The following is a 21373-nucleotide window of genomic DNA, read 5'->3' as shown; positions in this document are numbered from 1 at the left end:
TTTTCTGTTACAAAAACTAACCAGCTGACTATATTAGTGTTAGTACAAGAAGTATAAATTGTTTTATTGCCGATTTATATATGTTAGTTTATGAAATTTTAGAACTCCACAAATGGTTTTTTTCAAGATGGCCGCCGTTACCATGGCAACCGTATTTTCAAAAAAGTCCCCGATGCTTGCAAATATTTTCCTTTGAGTACCCTAACTACACAAATAAATCAATAAAACGTTTTAATTAAGAAGTAGTTTTTACTTTCTCGTATATACGAAGTATAGAGAAAGTCTTGTAATCGTGCAAAAAAAAAAAAATCGAGATTTTTACAAATCTCGACGTTTCACACCTCACTGATACGGAAAAACATAATTTTGCAATCTTGTCCGTATGTCTGTGTGTCTGTGTGTGTGTGTGTCTGTCTGTCTGTCCGTGTGTAAACACGATAACTTGAGTACCGTTACAGCTAGGTTGATGAAATTTCATATATAAGTATTTAATCAAAATCGTAGATCCGTATCAACTTTTGAGCGATTTCCGATAACCGGAAGTGGTACTTTTCCTACTTTGAATTTTTCAAAAGCCTATAACTTGAGTACTATTTCAGATAGATCAATGAAATTTCATACGTAAGTAAAAGATCTAATTCTCTACCTTCTATTAAATTTTGAGTCATTTTCGTTGACTGGAAGTAGTACTTTACGCTACTTCCGATTTCTAAAAAAACTAATGCAAATTTTAAAAGTAATAATATTATTGCGCACTATTATGCGCTTTTTTATTAGGCGTTCACTTGGTGTTCAATTAATTTGTCTACGAGATTTTATTCTATTTTTAAAACTTTAAGTATTTAAAATGGATTAAAAATCATGTCTATAGCCCGAGTTCCCATCCCCTGTTATTTTATATAAGAATATACGAGAAAGTTTAGGGGAGATCACTCCCGGTTTATTTTTTCTGGGGCCTACCGAATTGAAAGATGGTAAGCAACAGCGGAAATTATTATCAGTGTGTGATGTTACGTTTTTTTTGTGTCAATATATTTTGATCCGACGATGCTAAAGAACATACGTGGGTATCTTGTGTATGGGCTCTAGACTGTATTACCTGTTGGTTTGGTTGAGGTGGATGTCGTTGATGCTGTTGTCGTTGTCGTTGTTATTGAAGGTGCCGATGTTGTTGAATCTAAAAAGACAAATTTAGAAATACAAACATAATGAAAGTATACGTTTAATCTAAAACCATACATTACACCAAACATTTTGTTAGGGGTAACGATAACGCTGTAGATGATCAAAGTTAGACATAAAGTTCCGTGGAAGCCAGAGGAATACTATTAAGAATACTATTTGAACGCCGTGAAATTAGTTAATTCGAGTATTCGAGCTGTGTATCGATTATAAAAGTAAACCTTGAGTGATCTACCCTAAACTTTCTCGAATATGTTTATATAAAACAACAGGGGATGGCAACTCGGAATATAGACATGATTTTTATTCATTTTAAATACTTAAACTTTTTAAAATAGAAAAAAAAATCTCGTAGAAAAAAAGAATTGCACACCAAGTGAACGCCAAATAAAATGTGCATAAGAATGCGGAATATTATTAGTACTTTATAAATTTGCATTCGTTTTTTTTAACAAATCGGAAATATCGTAAATTACTACTTCCGCTCGACGGAAATTACTCCAAATTTTAAAGAAGGTAGATAATTAGATCTGTTACTTACGTGTGAAATTTCATTTATCTGTCTGAAAGAGTACTCTAGTTATAGGCTTTTGAAAACTTCAAAGTAGAAAAAGTACCACTTCCGTTTATCGGAAATCGCTCAAAAGTTGATACGCATCTACGATTTTGATATAATACTTATATATATAAATTTCATCAACCTAACTTTAACGGTACTCAAAATATCTTGTTTACAGATACACACACACACAGAGAGACAGACATACGGAACAGATTGCAAAACGATGTTTTTACCGACTTAGGGAGGTGTAAAACGTCGAGATGTGCAAAAATCTCATTTTTTTTGCTACGATTACAAGACTTTCTCTATACTTCGTATATACGAGAAAATAATAATTGATCACTATATACCAAATTTAGAATACTATACTCAAGCTATAGTTTATAATACGATGATCTACGTTTTGGTCGAGATATAGTTTGTTATAAACATTATTGTCAATGTAAAAAAATAAAATTATTTCTTTAGAAACTTATTACGAGTTCTTAATTTAAAATAACAGTTTTAAGAAATGAAAGACGGTTAGCAACAGCGGAAATAATTATCAGTGTGTGATGTACGTTTTTTTTTGTGTCAATATATTTTGATCCGACGATGCTAAAGAACATACGTGTGTATCTTGTATATGGGCTCTAGACTGTATTACCTGTTGGTTTGGTTGAGGTGGATGTCGTTGATGCTGTTGTCGTTGTTATTGAAGGTGCCGATGTTGTTGAATCTAAAAGACAAATTTAGAAATACAAACATAATGAAAGTATACGTTTAATCTAAAACCATACATTACACCAAACATTTTAGTTAGGGGCAACGATAACGCTGTAGATGATCAAAGTTAGACATGAAGTTCCTTGGAAGCCAGGGGAATACTATTAAGAATACTATTTGAACGCCGTGAAATTAGTTAATTCGAGTATTCGAGCTCTGTATGGATTATAAAAGTAAACCGTGAGTGATCTACCCTAAACTTTCTCGAATATGTTTATATAAAACAACAGGGGATGGCAAATCGGGATATCGACATGATTTTAATTCATTTTAAATACTTAAACTTTTTAAAATAGAAAAAAATCTCGTAGAAAAAAAAGAATTGCACACTAAGTGAACGCCAAATCAAATGTGCATAAGAATGCGGAATATTATTAGTACTTTATAAATTTGCATTCGTTTTTTTTTAACAAATCGAAAATATCGTAAATTACTACTTCCGCTCGACGGAAATTACTCAAAATTTGAAGCAAGGTAGATAATTAGATCTATTGCATGTGAAATTTCATTTATCTATCTGAAATAGTACTCTAGTTATAGGCTTTTGAAAACTTCAAAGTAGAAAAAGTACCACTTCCGTTTATCGGAAATCGCTCAAAAGTTGATATGCATCTACGATTTAGATTTAATACTTATATACAGAGGCGTAGCGTTGGGGGGGCAGGGGGGTACATATGTCCCCGGGCGCCGACCTTAGGGGGCGCCAAAATGGGTTGTAAAAACAAATTAAAATGTCATTTTAGCTGCACTTTTGCATTACCTGTTGGTTTAGTTGAGGTGGATGTCGTTGATGCTGCTGTCGTTGTTATTGAAGGTGCCGATGTTGTTGAATCTAAAAGGACAGATTTAGAAATACAAACATAATGAAAGTAAATGTTTCATTAAAACCATGCACTACACCAAACATTTTAGTTAGGGGCAACGATAACGCTGTAGATGGTCAAAGTTAGACATGAAGTTCCTTGGAAGCCAGGGAATACTATTAAGAATACTATTTGAACGCCGTGAAATTAGTTAATTCGAGTATTCGAGCTCTGTATGGATTATAAAAGTAAACCGTGAGTGATCTACCCTAAACTTTCTCGAATATGTTTATATAAAACAACAGGGGGTGGCAACTTGGGATATAGACATGATTTTTATTCATTTTAAATACTTAAACTTTTTAAAATAGAAAAAAAATCTCGTAGAAAAAAAGAATTGCACACCAAGTGAACGCCAAATAAAATGTGCATAAGAATGCGGAATATTATTAGTACTTTATAAATTTGCATTCGTTTTTTTTAACAAATCGGAAATATCGTAAATTACTACTTCCGCTCGACGGAAATTACTCAAAATTTGAAACAAGGTCGATAATTAGATCTATTACATGTGAAATTTCATTTATCTGTCTGAAATAGTACTCTAGTTATAGGCTTTTGAAAACTTCAAAGTAGAAAAAGTACAACTTCCGTTTATCGGAAATCGCTCAAAAGTTGATATGCATCTACGATTTAGATTTAATACTTATATAAAGAGGCGTAGCGTTGGGGGGGGGGGGGCAGGGGGGTACATATGTCCCCGGGCGCCGACCTTAGGGGGCGCCAAAATAGGTTGTAAAAACAAATTAAAATGTCATTTTAGCTGCAATTTTGCATTACCTGTTGGTTTAGTTGAGGTGGATGTCGTTGATGCTGTTGTCGTTGTTATTGAAGGTGTCGATGTTGTTGAATCTAAAAGACAGATTCAGAAATACAAACATAATGAAAGTAAACGTTTCATCTAAAACCATGCACAACACCAAACATTTGAGTTAGGGGCAACGATAACGCTGTAGATGGTCAAAGTTAGACATAAAGTTCCGTGGAAGCCAGGGGAATACTATTAAGAATACTATTTGAACGCCGTGAAATTAGTTAATTCGATTATTTGAGCTGTGTATAGATTATAATAAATAATCGATAACTATACCAACTTTATAATACTTTACTAAATGTTTTGTTTATAATACGAATATATATGAGTTGGTTGAGATATAGTTTGTTATAAATGTTATTATCAATGTAAATCGATTCTACTGGTTCTATTGATTGTAAAAGAATAAAATAAAATAAATAATTTAGAAAGATATTGCGGGTTCAAAATTAAGAAAAACAGTTTGATGAAATGAAAGACAGTTCGCAACAGCAGACATGATGATCAGTGTGTAATGTTACGTTTTCTTTTTGTCAATATATTTTGATCCGAAAATGCTAAAGAACATATGTGTGTATCGTTTATATGGGCTCTAGACTGTATTACCTGTTGGTTTAGTTGAGGTGGATGTCGTTGATGCTGTTGTCGTTGTTATTGAAGGTGCCGATGTTGTTGAACCTGAACCGCAAGATTTAAAAATACAAACATAATGAAAGGATTAGTTTTCTATATAACTATACAATATACACAACATATTAATGGTTGGTAGTAATTTTTTGGAAATAACACTAAACCACACACTAATTGTAGGCAATATTAAATGGATTGATAGAGAATGTTGATACATAAGTGACGATGTTTAGTGAGAGGAAAGGCAGCAAGATAAAGTTTTTGAAGCCTAATGTTACCAGTGAAGTCGGATTATTAAAGAACTTTGTCAATAAAAAATAAAATTATCAAGTTAAACAACTTTTACGTTAAGCTACGAATTGTCTGTATTTAAATACGGTTATTTAAGTTCTCTTCAAAATAAATTAAAAAATCATTTCATTTTCTTCTGATGTTTCTATATATAAAAGGTCATTTTTATTAACATTAAGTCATTTAAATAGTTACAAGAATCGTTTAAGTGTAGAGTATAGTAGTTTTACGTTTTACGGTTTTGCATTAAAATAAAATGTTCCACTTTTTAATTACGGATTCATTTCCTTTTGGGGAGAAATTGTTAGCTTGTTGTCATACTCTCTATCGTGTTTCTACTTTCATTCCAAATCTATAGCAAACAACATAGTGGGTTTGTGACTTTGGAAGATGGATAATCCTACAACATTTCGGCACTACCTGAGAGTAAAATCAGGCAAAGTTGAATGGCAACAGTATTAAATAATAAATACATAAAAACGTTTATAATTACAAGCTTTTGTAAATGCCCTAAAAAGAAGAAAATAATACATTTTCGCAAACTTCTATAATTTTAATTAAACTTGCCGTCTTCGGTCTACCTAATGTGTCCGGCCATTATTTTAATATATTTTTAAATGTAATTCCGACCCCCAAATAAAACTACTCTCCATCCCCTCTTGCAAGTGCCTTTGTTATCGGCGTTGGATTTCAGTTATTGCCTTCAATTAAGAACCCACATATTGACACAATTTCATTTTTTATCTTCATTTGTGTAAAAGTCAGATGCCTACCATAAGTTGATGTCAGTGGCTGAGTCGTTGTTTGCTGAGCATCCGTTACGGTACAGTTTGTGGCGTCCATAATGTAAAAACATACAACGCACGTGTCGCTTTCGTTAGCTTTATCAGTCACCTGTAACACAAAGTATTGGCAATGTTAGGAGTACTACAGGTCAGGCGAGCTACGACTTTGGTAATGGCAAGGCATCAGCCTCGATGGCTCTCAAAGGACAGTTTAAAAATTGTTCTCTTGTGTACAATGTTATCATATCATGCATTTTTATTAAAATAATTGACTACGTTGGTTTGTTGGTATCGATTTAGTACAAATTCTAGGAGCTTGTATTTGTTTATAGGTTAGCATTCTAAACGCTATTTTAAAATCATTAACTTAAAGAATTAGAAACAACGTTTTTTTCTTCACGCAGTTAAAAAATCGACGTTAAGTTAACCAAACAATGTTCACAAAATTACTGAGTTTTAATGGGATGTTATATAGAGCACCGAAAACGTCATGAATCAAACATTTAAACCAGTGGCGTAGCCACCGTAAAGCTAGCGTAAGCTAGGCATAGACGCCCAAGGCAAATAGGGGCCCTTTTCACTCTTTTATTTTATTACAACTTTTACATTGCGATTTTAAATTTTTGTATTATAAAAATAATTTTAAAAAGAAAAAGGAAATTCAGTTACTTTTCTACTGTCTGTTTCTCTGTGTCCTCATCGAAATCCTATCCATCCATTACTACAATTGAGCCATTTTTTTGTAAACAGCCGTGGACAGTGTTTTCACAACAAGCTTAGTCGAAAAATTTTCAATGTTTTTCTGCTAGTTTTAACCTTAATCACAATTTGTTTGTTGATCTAATTTATCTCTAATCAATATGCCGCTACTTAAAGATTTTTGTTTTTCTGTCTCCTTGTCCTTTATACAAAAATGATCTAATCGCCTATACTGACCGTGAAATTTCCTACCACAACCCCACATATGAGAAGCAGTGCCCCCCCCCCTCGAAGAGAAGCCAGAAAGAAACCCTGACTCCTTAAAGTGTTCTGCTATTAAATAAAATTTTATTCCGTTCGGAGAGCGGCTCCTTGGCAGTAAGGCGGTTCGGTTAGCCACCTAGAGTTTCCCAGCGGCTTTCTTAGCACCCGGGGTCAGTTAATTGGGTGTCCTGCCCAAGGGGTCAGGGTTACTGCTTAATTCAACGGTCAAACTGCACATGTGCATCAACTGGCGACCCGGGCTCCGTCCGTGAGCACTAAGGCGGATACATATGGATACGGAGGGCTACTATAGGGCTGGCAAGTAGGTCACCAACTAGTTCTATGGCTCATGCATGTTTTATTGAGCCGTAGAACTGGTTGGTGACCTACTAATCAGCCCTATAATCAATGACTAAAGAAAATACTGGGTGTCCTACTGTCGCCTCGGAGGGGGTCGGCGTGGTCGAGTCGGTAACCCGAAAAGTCTCGAGTTCGAACCCTCGGGCAGATGAGGCTCGTTAGCTGGGGACAGCCACTCTTCTAGGAGAGACAACTCCAAAATCAAACAACTGCTGCCTTGTAGTTTGTTCTTGGTTGGACAAAGTGGACAAAGGCTATGGAAGCAAATCCAAAAAGAAAAGCAGGCTGAAATCGGAGTCAATGGCCTCAATGGCGCATAACCAGTTGACACGTAACGCTTAATTGTGTTGGAGGCGTGGTCGAGTCGGCAAAAAGCTCATGGTTGATAAATTCGGAAAAAAACGTCTCGAGTTCAAACCCTCTATCAGATAAGGCTCGACCCCTTCTAACACTAAAAATTAAGAACGAAGAAGCATAAGTCGCCTCGGCAGCAGTATATGCTTAGGCCAATTAGGCGCCCCGAGACCCTCCATTATTATGATGTTATGAAACATGTGTAGATACGACCTTTGGGTCAATAACTTGGTCATGCTAAGTATCGAACATACAAAGGCAGCTAAAATGGACTTAAAGGAACATATAAATCATGTCTTCTTAATAGAAAAAAAAATCGAAATAAATCATGAGCAACATTTTAAGTTTTTTATTTGGTTAGTGGCGTCACAAGGTTCAATATGACCCGGTGCGTTTATTGAGTGTCACCCCATCCCACCCCGTCTAACAATTATGCATTTCCGGTGGAGTGTTACCCCCCTCCTCTTTAATATTTTATTATTGTAACTGAATAAAACATAGTTTTGACAGTAAATTTTACAAGTTTTCGTCATGTGTCACGCCTAAATTGTGAGGCCCCTGCCCTGTGAAGCTACTGTGTTATGTTACTTAAAATGTCACAGGCTTACAGTTAATTTGTTAGTTTTTACATTAAAGTGATATTGAATCAAAGTTACTTTACGTTACGGGGTACTACATAATAATGCCGTAAAAAAACACAATTAGAACGCAGTGGCGTATCTAGGATTTTCGGGCCCCTATACAAAAATTATTATTGGGCCCCTACGCCTATCTGTAAATTGTGTATTTTATACGTCCTTATTGTTGTTTTTTGTACACTTGACTCCAATGTACTTATAGTGATTGTTTGTTTAGACACCAAAAATAGAGTAAGCATAATTTCCGTTGATGGGAAATCGCTCAAAAAGTTTACTGTAAACTGGAGGTTCTTATTTTATTCAAGAAATTTCGTCAAACTGACTGCAAATATACTTAAATTATCATGTCCATACACTCAATAAGAGTTTTATAGACATATGCAAAACTGGATTTGTCCAAATAAGGAAGGTATTAAAAGTGATTTTTTTTAAAATATCGATTTCGATTTTTTGCACATTTACAATACCTCTACAGTTCTCTATATACGAGAAAGTAAAAAGTAAAAAAAAATCACACACAAATGTTTAAATCTATATTGTATAACTTTTCCTATTCCCACTTTTCTTTATTTAACCTGTGTTTGAAACTTCGAGTTGCAGACCAACTTAGCCAATTTTTATATTAGAATGTTTACTTATTAATATGTACATCTTTAATTTTAAAATGTTTGCTTGCTTGTGCTATTGTTTGCTACTTACTTTAACTTCATATATAAATGTCGAAGGCTTATTAGACATGTTGAAATGAAGAAAAACAACCAATGAGTTGGGAATAGTATAATCGTATACCACATGTAGAACACTCCGTTCCATGGAGACTGAAAGTGCATTGATTAAAACAAGCTTATATTACATCATTGTACACAAGTTAGTTATTCGTAAACTAATTAAAGAAAATACAATTAGAGTTATTAAATTAGGATACTTAGATTTACAGTTAAACAATAATGAAAATTGCACTAAAATTAATCATCGATTCTAGAACGACATCTTCATAATGACTACATATTAACATTATTCTCTATTCATATTATAAAAAGATTTATTAAATACACAGTTTAAATTTAATAACTATAGAGTTCGTAAATAAAGTGAGTTATATATGTTTAATGAGCGATCACCTCATTTACTTTGAAACCTTAAGAAAAATAATACGATTTTCTTTACATATTTACATTCCATTTATCAGCTGGTAAATATACGTATATAGGTTTTCTACTTTTGGATTTCAGTTTTACACGCCGACCACTACGACCCAATATATATATATATATATATATATATATATATATATATATATATATATATATATATATATATATATATATATATATATATATATATATATATATATATATATATATATATATATATATATATATATATATATAAATGTGAATTGTAGGGTGTAGTGTTGTTTTTTTGCGCTATGGGGTATGCCATGTTGTAGTTGATGTTGTTGGGTGGCGTGTGTTGGATTGTGTGGTAACGTATGGACCGAAGTAGTGTGGGGTTTGTTTCGAGATTTCGTTCAGGATATCGCGCAGTGTGAGCTGATGCGGTTTAATGTGTGGAGCGAGGTGATGTGGGTTATATATATATATATATATATATATATATATATATATATATATATATATATATATATATATATATATATATATATATATATATATATATATACATATATATATATGTATATATCTATCTATCTATCTATCTATATGTATAAAAAGCAATGTATGTGTGTCTGTGTGTGTGTGTGTCCTTTATGCATTACTACACCTCTCATCACATCGCCGTGAAATTTTGGGAAGTTGTTGAGAATATTCCTGGGGAGGTTTGTGTGGAAAAAAAAATTCAAATTCGCAGGGGTGGCGCCCCGACAGGGCGCAATTTGTTTTTTTCCATTAACGGTTTATAAAAATAAAAGTCGATTTTGGTTTGGCATCGCTCATCCGATAGCCATTTGACTTTGGTTATTTCATTATATTACTCTAGGGAAGGGTTCTGTATAAAAATAATTTTTAATTTCGCAAGGGCGGCGCCACGGGAGGGTGCGATTTTTCTCTATATACGTTATATAGAAATAAAAGTCGATTTTGGTGTGACACCGTTATCCGATAGCCGTGAGACTTTGGGAGAGTCAATTAGAACAATTCAGGGAAGGGTGCTGTAAAAAAAAAATCCTTTTTAAATTTCGCAAGGGCGGCGCCACCGGCGGCTGCGATTTTTCTCTATATACGGTTTATAAAAATAAAAGTCTATTTCGGTTCCACACCGTTCATCCGTGTACCATCAAACTTTGGGGAGATGATTAGATCACTCAATGGTATGGTTCTGCAAAAAAAATATTGTTTAATATTGCAATGGCGGCGCCCCCGGGGGGGGCGATTTTTTCTCTATACACGGTATATGAAAAATAAAACTCGATGCGGTTCATCCGAGTGCCATGAAACTTTAGGAAGTAGATGAGAATACTCCCGAGAATATTTCTGCGAAAAAGAAAACTAAAGTTTCTTTCGGGCGACGCCATATAGGGTACAACTTTCGTCAATACACGGTTTGTCGCCCAGAGTTTTTATGTTGGCACTTGGCATCCGTTAATCGAGCGTCCTGCATAGCGAGTAAGGGGTACTACTATATTCAGCGGTAAAACTACAACAGGCTTCTAAAAATAACTTTATAACGCGAGGAAATGCTTCTGTACAGTTTCGTCACCTTGCCAACGATGAAAAAAAATATTTTTTGAATATGAGGAGCCTACTGTAGAGTTTCGTCACTTTGCGAATGATGCAATAAGTATCTATTATTAGACAATCCAGTCAGAAATTGAGATCGAGCATATAATAATAGACCATTAGTAACGCTAGCATATTGCATCAGTCACACTGATGTTTAAAACACGTCAAATACTTTTTTTACCTGTTAAAGAAAAAAATCCTGTTCATTTGTGTCACTTTAGCGAATGACGAAATCTGCATCATTATCAACAGGATGCTATTTGGCACGATGGCGCCTGTTAGTTTTAAGGAGCCAAGGGTCGTACGCCGCGCCTAAGCGGTAGTGTAATCGGGGGGTGGGGGCCCTGAGAGCGCCCCTCTACGTCTCTGACACATGGGCGGTCACTGAAGTGTGTTCTACCATATTATTTGGGTGAGTGATTAATGTACACTCAATGTTTTCATGCGGTAGTGTAGGTAAACGCGTGTCCCGATAATTATTATCCAAGCGCAGGCATTGTTTACATTTAAATAACTCACTTTTAGAAAGAAGGTCACGCGTCTAAGAACATATGATCGGTAACGCGTTGGTGAAATCCTTCTAATACATTTCGTTAAACTTTCTTCTATCCCCGCGGCAACGCGCGGGGGACGGGTACGCTAGTCTCTATATATAAAAAGCAATGTATTTGTGTGAGTTTGTTTGTCTGTCCTTTATGCATTACTACACCTCTCATCACATCGCCGTGAAACTTTGGGAAGTTGTTGAGAATATTCCTGGGGAGGTTTCTGCGAAAAAAAAAATCAAATTCGCAGGTGTGGCGCCCCGGCAGGTCGCGATTTGTTTTTCTCTATATACGGTATATGAAAATAAAAAGTCGATTTTGGTTTGGCATCGTTCATCCGATAGCCATGACACTTCGGAAGTTCATTATAACACTCTAGGGAAGGGTTCTGTAAAAAAATAATTTTTAATTTCGCAAGGGCGGCGCCAGGGGAGGGTCCGATTTTTTCTCTATTTACGGTATATAAAAATAAAAGTCTATTTTGATTTCACACTGTTTATCCGATAGGCATGAAACTTTGGGGAGTTGATTAGAACACTCTAGGGAAGGGTTCTGTACAAAAACACAAAAATCATTTTTAGCGGCGCCATGGGAGGGTGCGATTTTTCTCTATATACGGTATATACAAATAATAAAAGTGAATTGCCGTGACACCGTTCAAACGATCGCCATGAAACTTTAGGAAATTGTTGAGAATATTCATGGGGAGATTTCTGCGAAAATAAATATTTCAAATTTGCAGGGGTGGTGCCCCGACACGACGCGATTTGTTTTTTTTTCTGTATACGGTATATAAAAATAAAAGTCGATTTTGGTTTGGCATCGTTCATCCTTTCTTCTTCTTCTTCTTCGTTCTTAATTTTTGAATATGGTGGAGGATTCAGACAAACCGGACTGTGGTCTCCAGTTTGTCAGGCGTCCCATATAATTTTTCCCTGAGTGGGGTGGGCTGGGGCCAGTGTCTGACTCTTGCCTGGCCATACAGAGTACATTCCTGGAGTACGTGCTCCGTGTTTTCCGGGGCCTTGCCACAAGGGCACATTTCGCTACACCCAACCTTCAGTTTTCTGTGCATGTGTTGATTTAGTCTGTTGTGGCCTGTTCTAAGTCGAAAGATTATGTATTGTTGTTTTCGTGTTAAATTGTAATAGACGTCGTCTTTAATGTAGTGAGGGTGTGTGACAGACCACATCTGCGTTTGTTTGTTTTTTATTATTCTTTTTATTTCTTTTGGGTGTAGCGAAATTTCCGGTTGTGGTTTCTTTCCCCCAATTTTTGCCAGCTGGTCTGCGATCTCGTTACCCTGGATCTGGCAGTGGCCCGGGATCCACTGCAGCACAATTCTGCTGCAGGTATTTTTTAGCCTCTCTAGTGCTGTCATAAGTGTTTGAATATAGGACTCTGGATTTTGTAGGAATTGCAGGACTGATTTGGCATCTGTAAGAAATATCGTTCATCCGATAGCCATGAGACTTTGGGGAGTTCATTATACCACTCTAGGGAAGGGTTCTGTAAAAAAATAGTTTTTAATTTCGCAAGGGCGGCGCCACGGGAGGGTCCGATTTTTCTCTATGTACGGTATATAAAAATAATAAAAGTGAATTGCAGTGACACCGTTTATCCGATAGGCATGAGACTTTGGGGAGTTCATTATAAAACTCTAGGGAATCAGCTTTCTACAATTTAGGAACGGAACATGGTGTTCTAAAACAACATAATTTCTAGAAACCGCCCTCGACGCTCATGACAACTGCATTCACGCTTCGGGGATCACCGCGACCTCTGTCAACATCTGGAACACGGATGCGTACATTGTCACCCACTTCACCATCTTTAAATTTTGTATTTGATGTTTTAAGCATCTTAGCACCTTGAGTTCGCAAGCCAGTATGAGCTGCTGATCTGTGTTCCATGATGTCTTGTTTGTTGTGACACAATCTGCAGGTAATGTTCCCTCCGTACCCTTCGTCTGCTTCATTGGGTATTCCACAAATAGCATGGACATCGTTGCTACAGGATCCACAAGAACGGGCTGCACTTCAATGTTTTTCACAAACTATACAGAATCTGTTGGCCACATTATTGTCACGCAACTGGTCTGGACGTTCCGCCACGGCAGTAGATGTGTTAGCTGAGGATGTCTTTGCATTTTTATCTCCATTTCTTGTTCAATGTTCTCAAGATCTTCCTCAGTAACTATTTTATCGAAAGCCCATATATGGAAACTAACATGGATTTACATTTTTTTTTCTTTTGACAGCCATGTTCTATGTCTGTCTCATGGTCTGACGGCCATTTTGATCCATGTCGCCTTGCATATAGAATGCTATACAAACAAGAGCTAAACAATACGTTACTCTCAATGAAAATCACCCAGAATAATGAAAACGCGATCACAACTTAGTCTAGATAGAACATTAGCCAGGACATCCCGGCTAGTTCGCGCATTGGCCGGCCAATGTACAAAATACGCTGTCAACTTTAAGCGCTTCGGATTTTGGCCAGTACGTCCCGGGCAGTGCGCGCATTGGCCGGCCAATGTTCGAAATACGATTTTAGTGCTAAGTTCTTCGGGCTTTGGCCAAGAGAGCCGGCCAATGCGCGGATTGGCCGGCCAATCCGCGCTTTGGCCGCACTTCGGGCTTTGACCGTAACATATATATATATATATATATATATATATATATATATATATATATATATATATATATATATATATATATATATATATATATATATATATATATATATATATATATATATATATATATATATATATGTATATATATATTTATATATATATATATATATATATATATATATATATATATATATATATATATAATTTACCGTATTTGTCGATTGAATATCATGAGCGTTTTTTATAAAACTAACACGGTATTTTTGGTGATTTATTGACGGAGCTTTAAATATGTCGACATTCGGTTTTACTTTCAAGCTATAAAGTTAAACAAAAACCGCATTATTTACTCTTTGATACTTACGATAATTGTAACTCAAATGTAGTGACTGTATGTCGTCATCAGGGTCAGTGACATACATGTAGTTAGGACGAGTTAATACTCTTGATACCATTACGTTGAAAACATTGGAGTCAAGTAAGTTGAATATGTAGTCTGTTTGTGTAAACTGTGGTGGCCTGTTAGCTGTAATGTTGCCTACAGATTCATTTAACGGTTGAGTGGTATGACCTGTCGAGCCCTGGGAAGTGAGAAGCATTCCAAAAATTTGAAGCGTTTCAAAAAACAATATCAATGTTTAGACAGTGGAAACATGATTTCACAGTAAACGTTAATTGAAATTGAATGTCAAATATCTCTATTATTAAGTTTATTTTTAAACTAGTATTGGCAAATTTAAAAATGGGTGAAATTTAAAACAACTTTTAATCCTATGCATATTGTTTTGACTTGAGGGAGGAAGGAGTGTTCGTAATTTTGTGACGGTTAGGGCTGATGTGGGAGGAAGGGGGTGAGGGGGTTTCCTCTTAGGCCAGTAGAATGATGGTGTCCACCATAAAATAAGCTTTAGCATTATTATTGAAAAAAAACTAACTCAGTCTGGTATTGGAATAAGGTGAGTATGTACCAGGAATCATCAATGCCACTTTACAGAACCAAGGTAATCAGGATAACTAGTGTAACGGTAAAATTATACCATCATCTTGCATATAGCCCGACCCTCTAACTATTATTCCCCCCACCCCTTGTCAGCTACATGCTATGGCTGGCGCAGCCACGGGGTAAGATTACTATGTAACTCCAATGTACTCTTGAATAGGTATTATTTACTTAGTTCATTTTGATTTATTGTAAAATCGTGTAACTCTGAAAGCAGTTATAAAGTAGTTTTCAATGTTACCAAGTATTTTCTTAGTCTAATAAATGTATACGTAGCCTACTCTTGCAGATAACTTTCTGCTTTTGAATGACTTATAATTTTATTACAGTCCGTAAACAGCTGACATTGATATTTATTACGCGCTCATGGTGCTTGTGACTACGTTCCCGTGGCAGTAGATTACTTTTATTATTTGCTACACTTTATTCCCGATAGTGAAGTGATGCGGACCCAATACCGGGTGAATTATACAATTCCTGCTAAATTTACACTTTTACGTCAACTTGTTATAGTCTACGTATTGGAGTGTTTGCTGCTAAAAGTATCAGTAATAACTGAGGTTTGGAACAGTTTATGATAAGATGTTGTTTAAGGGAGACCAATAAAAACCATAAATTGTAAAAATCATTAGCCTTGTAATTGCGGGGTCGGTCATAAACAAAGACAGAAAGCTATCTGGATTTCACACTAAATATGTAAAAGGTTCTGCTGCTGTACCAGCAAACCATAATGACCGCGACGTTCAGGAAAAAGAAGACAATACACCGCTGCCGGAAACCTATTTAAAAGATACATAGAAACTGCGGAGCAGAGGCGTAGCGACCCTTCCCGGCGCCCGGGGACACACTTTCAATTTGGCGCCCCCTTCATATATATATTCTTTATTTATAATGCAAAACTGTAGCTAAAATTACATATGTACCCCTGCCCCTCCCCCGCTACGCCTCCTCTTTGGAATGTTTATCTTCGGCGTAAATAAAATAAACACGATTATTTTTAAAGTCTAAATACATGGAGAACATAATACTTCAAAATTTAGAACTTACAGTGTTGTTATTTTGTAGTGGCTGAATGCTATCTGTAAAAAAAGGATGTATTATTAAAAAACGTATCAGTTTTTGTTACATTTCTGGTGCATTGGCATTAGTTATGGGAGCCGGACGTTTTCCCGAAAGACACTTGCCCGAATGCCGTTCGCCCGAAGGCCGATTTCCCGAATGGACACTTGCCCGAATGCGACAAATGCCCGAATGGACACTTGCCCGAATGCGACAAACGCCCGAATGGACACTTGCCCGAATGCGACAAATGCCCGAATGGACACTTGCCCGAATGCGACAAATGCCCGAATGGACACTTGCCCGAATGGGACAAATGCCCGAATGGACACTTGCCCGAATGCGACAAATGCCCGAATGCCATTTGCCCGAAGGCCGTTTGCCCGAAAAATGTTAATATTAGATAATAAATAATATATCCAAATAGACATTCTTTAATCAATTTAAATTTTAAACTTTGATTATAAACACAATTCTAAACATAAAACAAAGTTGTTTATATTTTTAAATTTAGCTTTTTTTTTAAAAACTAAGAAAGTGCAGTAAGAGAAACTTTATTCTTTAATAAATGTAAGGTGATGTTGGCGGCGGTGTTCTAACATTCTTTTGATGAATGTTTTGAACACCTTGTTTAGCCGACGTGTCGCGGTGGTGATATAGCGCTTATGACATGGTGTAGGCGGCGCGGCGTCTAGCAACATTGAACAGAGGCGCGTTTGTTTGATTTATCTTATTATGCTTAACTTGTGTGGTGATCATTTAACAAAAGAATGAGGCGAGGTCTAGGTGGCAAATTTAGAAACTAAACGTAGTCAAATATGTTTGATCTCCATTTAATGCACCTTGTTAAGACAATGTGTTGAAGCGATTACTTAATAAAGAAAGCAAAACTCATTTTAAAATCCGGAGATGAATGAAAATTGTATTTTTGCCTAATTTCATATATGGAAGAGAAAGTATGTTTCTACACTTTTTAAATATCAAATACAAATTAATTTAAAATGTCTGCGTGGTAATATATAATATTATTTTTTTCACTTTCTTTTTGCGTAGATGTGTTTTGTTTACCAAAATTTTAAATTTAAATTGATTACGAATGATTATTTAGTAATATATAATGTTAACATTTTTCGGGCAAACGGCCTTCGGCAAGTGGCATTCGGGCATTTGTCCCATTCGGGCAAGTGTCCATTCGGGCATTTGTCCCATTCGGGCAAGTGTCCATTTGGGCATTTGTCGCATTCGGGCAAGTGTCCATTCGGGCATTTGTCGCATTCGGGCAAGTGTCCATTCGGGCATTTGTCGCATTAGGGCAAGTGTCCATTCGGGCATTTGTCGCATTCGGGCAAGTGTCCATTCGGGAAATCGGCCTTCGGGCAAACGGCATTCGGGCAAGTGTCTTTCAGGAATTTGTCGTAGACCCATTAGTTATCTATCTACTTTTGAAACTATGATTTTTTCGTATTGATTTTATTGGTTATTTTTGTTTGACGGTTCCGCTTGATGAGAGAATTTGCATCATGTGTAGAAGTGTAAAATTTTTTTTTATCGAGAGAAGTTTTTTTTTCAAAGTATTTTACACACATATGTATTTTAAGCCGTTAATTAATGTATTGCTATATACAATAGTAAAAACACAACTGTACATATAAAAGTTCAGAACAAACACTTTTTAAAATTATTTTCACAACAAACAGGGCTTCCATGGAATATTATGTTTCCCATTCAAAAGTTAAATGCATTATAAAGCTAAATTTTCTGTTGGCTACAGCTTGAATGTTCGTCGGTTATTTTTATTAGGTTACAAGACTATTATCAATTTTCTATAGGATCACTTGACAGTTCTTCTAATTCGATAATACAGTGAATGTTTCTAGATCTACCGATAAATTAGACTTAAGGCGATTCACTGTCGGCGAAAGTAGAGTAAACGAAAATTAATTTGTTAAAAACAAAAATTATAAAATAAAAAAAAAATAATTGAGTTTCTTACTGACCTATTGCCGGCCTAAAATATTTTATATAAACCTATGTTTCTTAGCAGTGGAATTGGTTAGATTGGTATATAATTTAATTTAAAAAAATATTTGGCTTGATTTTACTTTCTTACGGAGCCTAAGAAAAATAACTCTTTTTTTTCCAAATGTTTATCTGGCAGACTGGAAATTTGGTCACAAAAAAAAAACAAGGTAAAATAATGTTTAACAAATACCAATAAATAACCGTGGTGTTAACGGAATTATTTAAGGCAATAAATCTGTTTGGGTATTAAATAAAAAATAATGTGTTATGTTGATTACTCTATAAATAATATATATATATATATATATATATATATATATATATATATATATATATATATATATATATATATATATATATAACCTTCACATCATTTAATAAATTGAGTCACTTCTACAGCAAAAAGTATTTTGACGAACTAAAGTTAACTTACCATTAAAAGACAAAACGTTCGTTGAAAGGCAGACCAGGATGATCGTTGTAACGACAACTGCCATCAAAGCTGCCATGATATACTAGAGCTAAACATAAATCATTGGTTTAGATGTTGATTTTACTTCATTCTAAGTTTAAAAAGTATATGTGGGTGGTAGCACGGAGACAAATCGTAAATATTGTACTAATAAAAAAAAATACGTCCCTAAACTCTAAGCTTAATCAAATATAACCTTTAACAAATAAAATCACCAAACACAAATATCAAGTGAAAATTTGAAACCAAAACTGAATCACAAATCTAATCTTACCTTACCCCAGGTACGTATATAAGGCCTTCAAACAAAATGTCTGGAATGAAGAACTAAACACAAATGTCCCTGTTAACTTGGTTGTGTTTACTGTTCATGTCCTATGTCGAATTCATGACTTAAACGAACATTTTTATCATGGTAACTGCATATGCGCATCCTTTTATTTTAAAACTAAAAAAGAAGTCGTAAACGATAAGGCGCTTCATAAATATCTCGTTATTGATTATGTCTTTTGTGACAAATACTACTTACACTTGCCGACCTATACGTAAATTTTGCATTTATGATGGTCTGCCGTAAAGCTGTCTTCCCTTCAACACCTCTAAAATTGTGTAATGTGTAATCAATCTGTAACTATATTTTACGATTATAGTCAAATTGTCTTTCAATGACCGACATCTGTTTACATATCGATTAATCTACTACACCTGATATAAATCAAGGTACGGCTTGATGTTCATTAGCTATTTTAATAACTTTCCTCTCCTGCTGTCGACTTATAATGAGTAGAAGTGTTCAATTATCAGTAGATTAAAATTGATTTACCGTCCCAAACAGCTGCATTAATTGATCAACTAAAGTTGAATAACACTACATTAAAAGGAAAAGGTTATAAGTATAAAAACTCTGACTTGAATTATGTCATATATCCGAAATGACGTAATTCGTTTGGCATCTCATTATATAACCCGAGTGTGTCAGTCCTTTTCTTCCTTCCTTCCTTCCTTCTTTCCGTCCTTCCGTCATCGGTGTAGCAACTTTGTCTTCATTTCTAGAGCTTGAAGAATGTAATATATTGTTTTTAATAAAATCACATAATTAGTAGTTGCCGAATAATCTGTAATTGTTTGAGTCATGACTTGCGTAGAAAAAAAAACCGAGAGTGATCTCCCCTAAACTTTTTCGAATATCTATATATATAAAGCAAAGTGGTCAAGTGCCCGATAGGGCAATTCCCAACGCCGAAGGAGCGTCAAATTTGGCACGATGGTGCCTTGGGGCAATAGAACACGAGGACCGGTGACGGTTTGCTGAAAAGTCTACGGAGAGGGGGTCAAAACTGACCTGGACTGACCGACGCCTTATATAAGCTATGTTACGAAAAAAAAATTCCGACGACGACACCCCTTGATATTTTGTGAGGTGGTAGGAGAACGCCTTGGGGTGTCACAAAAAACTCGGCATATCTGGGAAAACTTCGTAAAGGGGTCAAAACTGACCAGTTGTATTTCCCTACATATCTTTGTATTTTATGTGGAAAACAGAGGGTCATTTCAACGCAGACTTTAGGGTACTTAAACTCCGTATATCTGGCTAATTTTTTGCACACTCTTAGGTAAATGGCTTGACCTTTAGGGAAAACTGTCGGTTTCACTCAAAGTCATCGACGAGGGCTAAAAAGTGACCGCGAGTGAAATTCTCTTTATATGAGCTCTATTACGAAAAAAAAAATTCCTCCGACGAACCCCCTTGATATTTTGTGAGGTTGTAGGAGAACGCATTGGGATGTTACAAAAAACTCGCCATGTCCGGGAAAAATTGGTAAATGGGTCAAAACTGACCAGTCGTATTTTCCTATATAAACTTTATATTTAATGGGAAAAACAGGGTAAATTCTACACAAATTTTAGGGTACTTACTTTTTGTATAACTGGCTAATTTTTGCATACACCTCTATAGATGTCTAGGCCGTATGGAGAAACTGTTGGCCAGACTCAAAGCCCTCGAAGAGGGCTTAAAATGACTTCGAGTGAAATTCTCATTATACGAGATTTGGTCATTTGTTCTATGAACAGGGGAGGTAACTTTTTAATGTATAAACGTTTTAATATTTTGTATACTCTTTTAAAGAAAAAAAAATCATAAAGTATAGCACTGTTCTAAATTGATATTTTGTTGTAAAGTAAGTTTTGTATTGTATTGAAATTGTAAAAAGTAATTGCAAAAGTAATTAAATATAATATTTGATTTATACTTTTTATAAAAGCCCTTTCAGTTCTAATAACCTTGCGAGTAATAAGTTTGCAAATATTCCATCAACATGGGTGGGATAAAAGTACCCCACTGTATAAAGTTAGGCCCTAAGCATTTAACAGATCTTGAGTATAAATGAAACTTTATAAAATTCTGGATCCCCTTAATAAAGGGACAAAAAAAAACAAAAAAACTAAGCATTTAACATAACAGCCAATCACCTATTAATTAATCATTCAATTTTTTTTTTTGAAAACCTATGCGAAGCTAGGCAGTATGCCTAGTTCTTATATGAAACAACAGGGGATGGCAACTCGGGATATAGACATGATTTTTGATCCATTTCAAATACTTAAACTTTTTAAAATAGAATAAAATCTCGTAGAAAAAAGAATTGCACACCAAGTGAACCCCAAATAAAATATACATAAT

General features: G+C 35.2%; 1 protein-coding gene across 2 annotated transcripts in view; it reads right to left on the bottom strand.

Annotated features, from left to right (window-relative positions):
* Positions 1 to 19104, bottom strand: part of LOC131927904 (adhesion G protein-coupled receptor L4) — a 37729-nt gene extending 18625 nt beyond the window's left edge. Inside the window, exons 1-11 of one of the 2 annotated variants that reach the window (XM_059283775.1) lie at positions 18965 to 19104; positions 18652 to 18739; positions 16185 to 16216; positions 14502 to 14718; positions 8907 to 9025; positions 5881 to 6001; positions 4793 to 4864; positions 4153 to 4224; positions 3270 to 3341; positions 2391 to 2462; positions 1100 to 1177 (exon numbers count right to left, since the gene is read on the bottom strand). In XM_059283775.1, coding sequence (XP_059139758.1) covers positions 1100 to 1177; positions 2391 to 2462; positions 3270 to 3341; positions 4153 to 4224; positions 4793 to 4864; positions 5881 to 6001; positions 8907 to 9025; positions 14502 to 14718; positions 16185 to 16216; positions 18652 to 18727 — 931 coding nt within the window. In that variant the 5' untranslated portion in view covers positions 18728 to 18739; positions 18965 to 19104. The remainder of the gene's footprint in view (positions 1 to 1099; positions 1178 to 2390; positions 2463 to 3269; positions 3342 to 4152; positions 4225 to 4792; positions 4865 to 5880; positions 6002 to 8906; positions 9026 to 14501; positions 14719 to 16184; positions 16217 to 18651; positions 18740 to 18964) is intronic. The other variant, XM_059283776.1, reaches the window with a different exon arrangement.
* Between the last annotated feature and the right edge of the window lie 2269 nt (positions 19105 to 21373).

The sequence above is a fragment of the Physella acuta genome, unplaced genomic scaffold (assembly GCF_028476545.2).
Source record: "Physella acuta isolate Inbredline_101_S28 unplaced genomic scaffold, ASM2847654v3 ptg001445l, whole genome shotgun sequence".
NCBI lineage: Eukaryota > Metazoa > Mollusca > Gastropoda > Physidae > Physella > Physella acuta.
The sequence above is the reverse complement of the archived record's forward strand: the minus strand, read 5'-3'. Positions and strand labels throughout refer to the sequence as shown.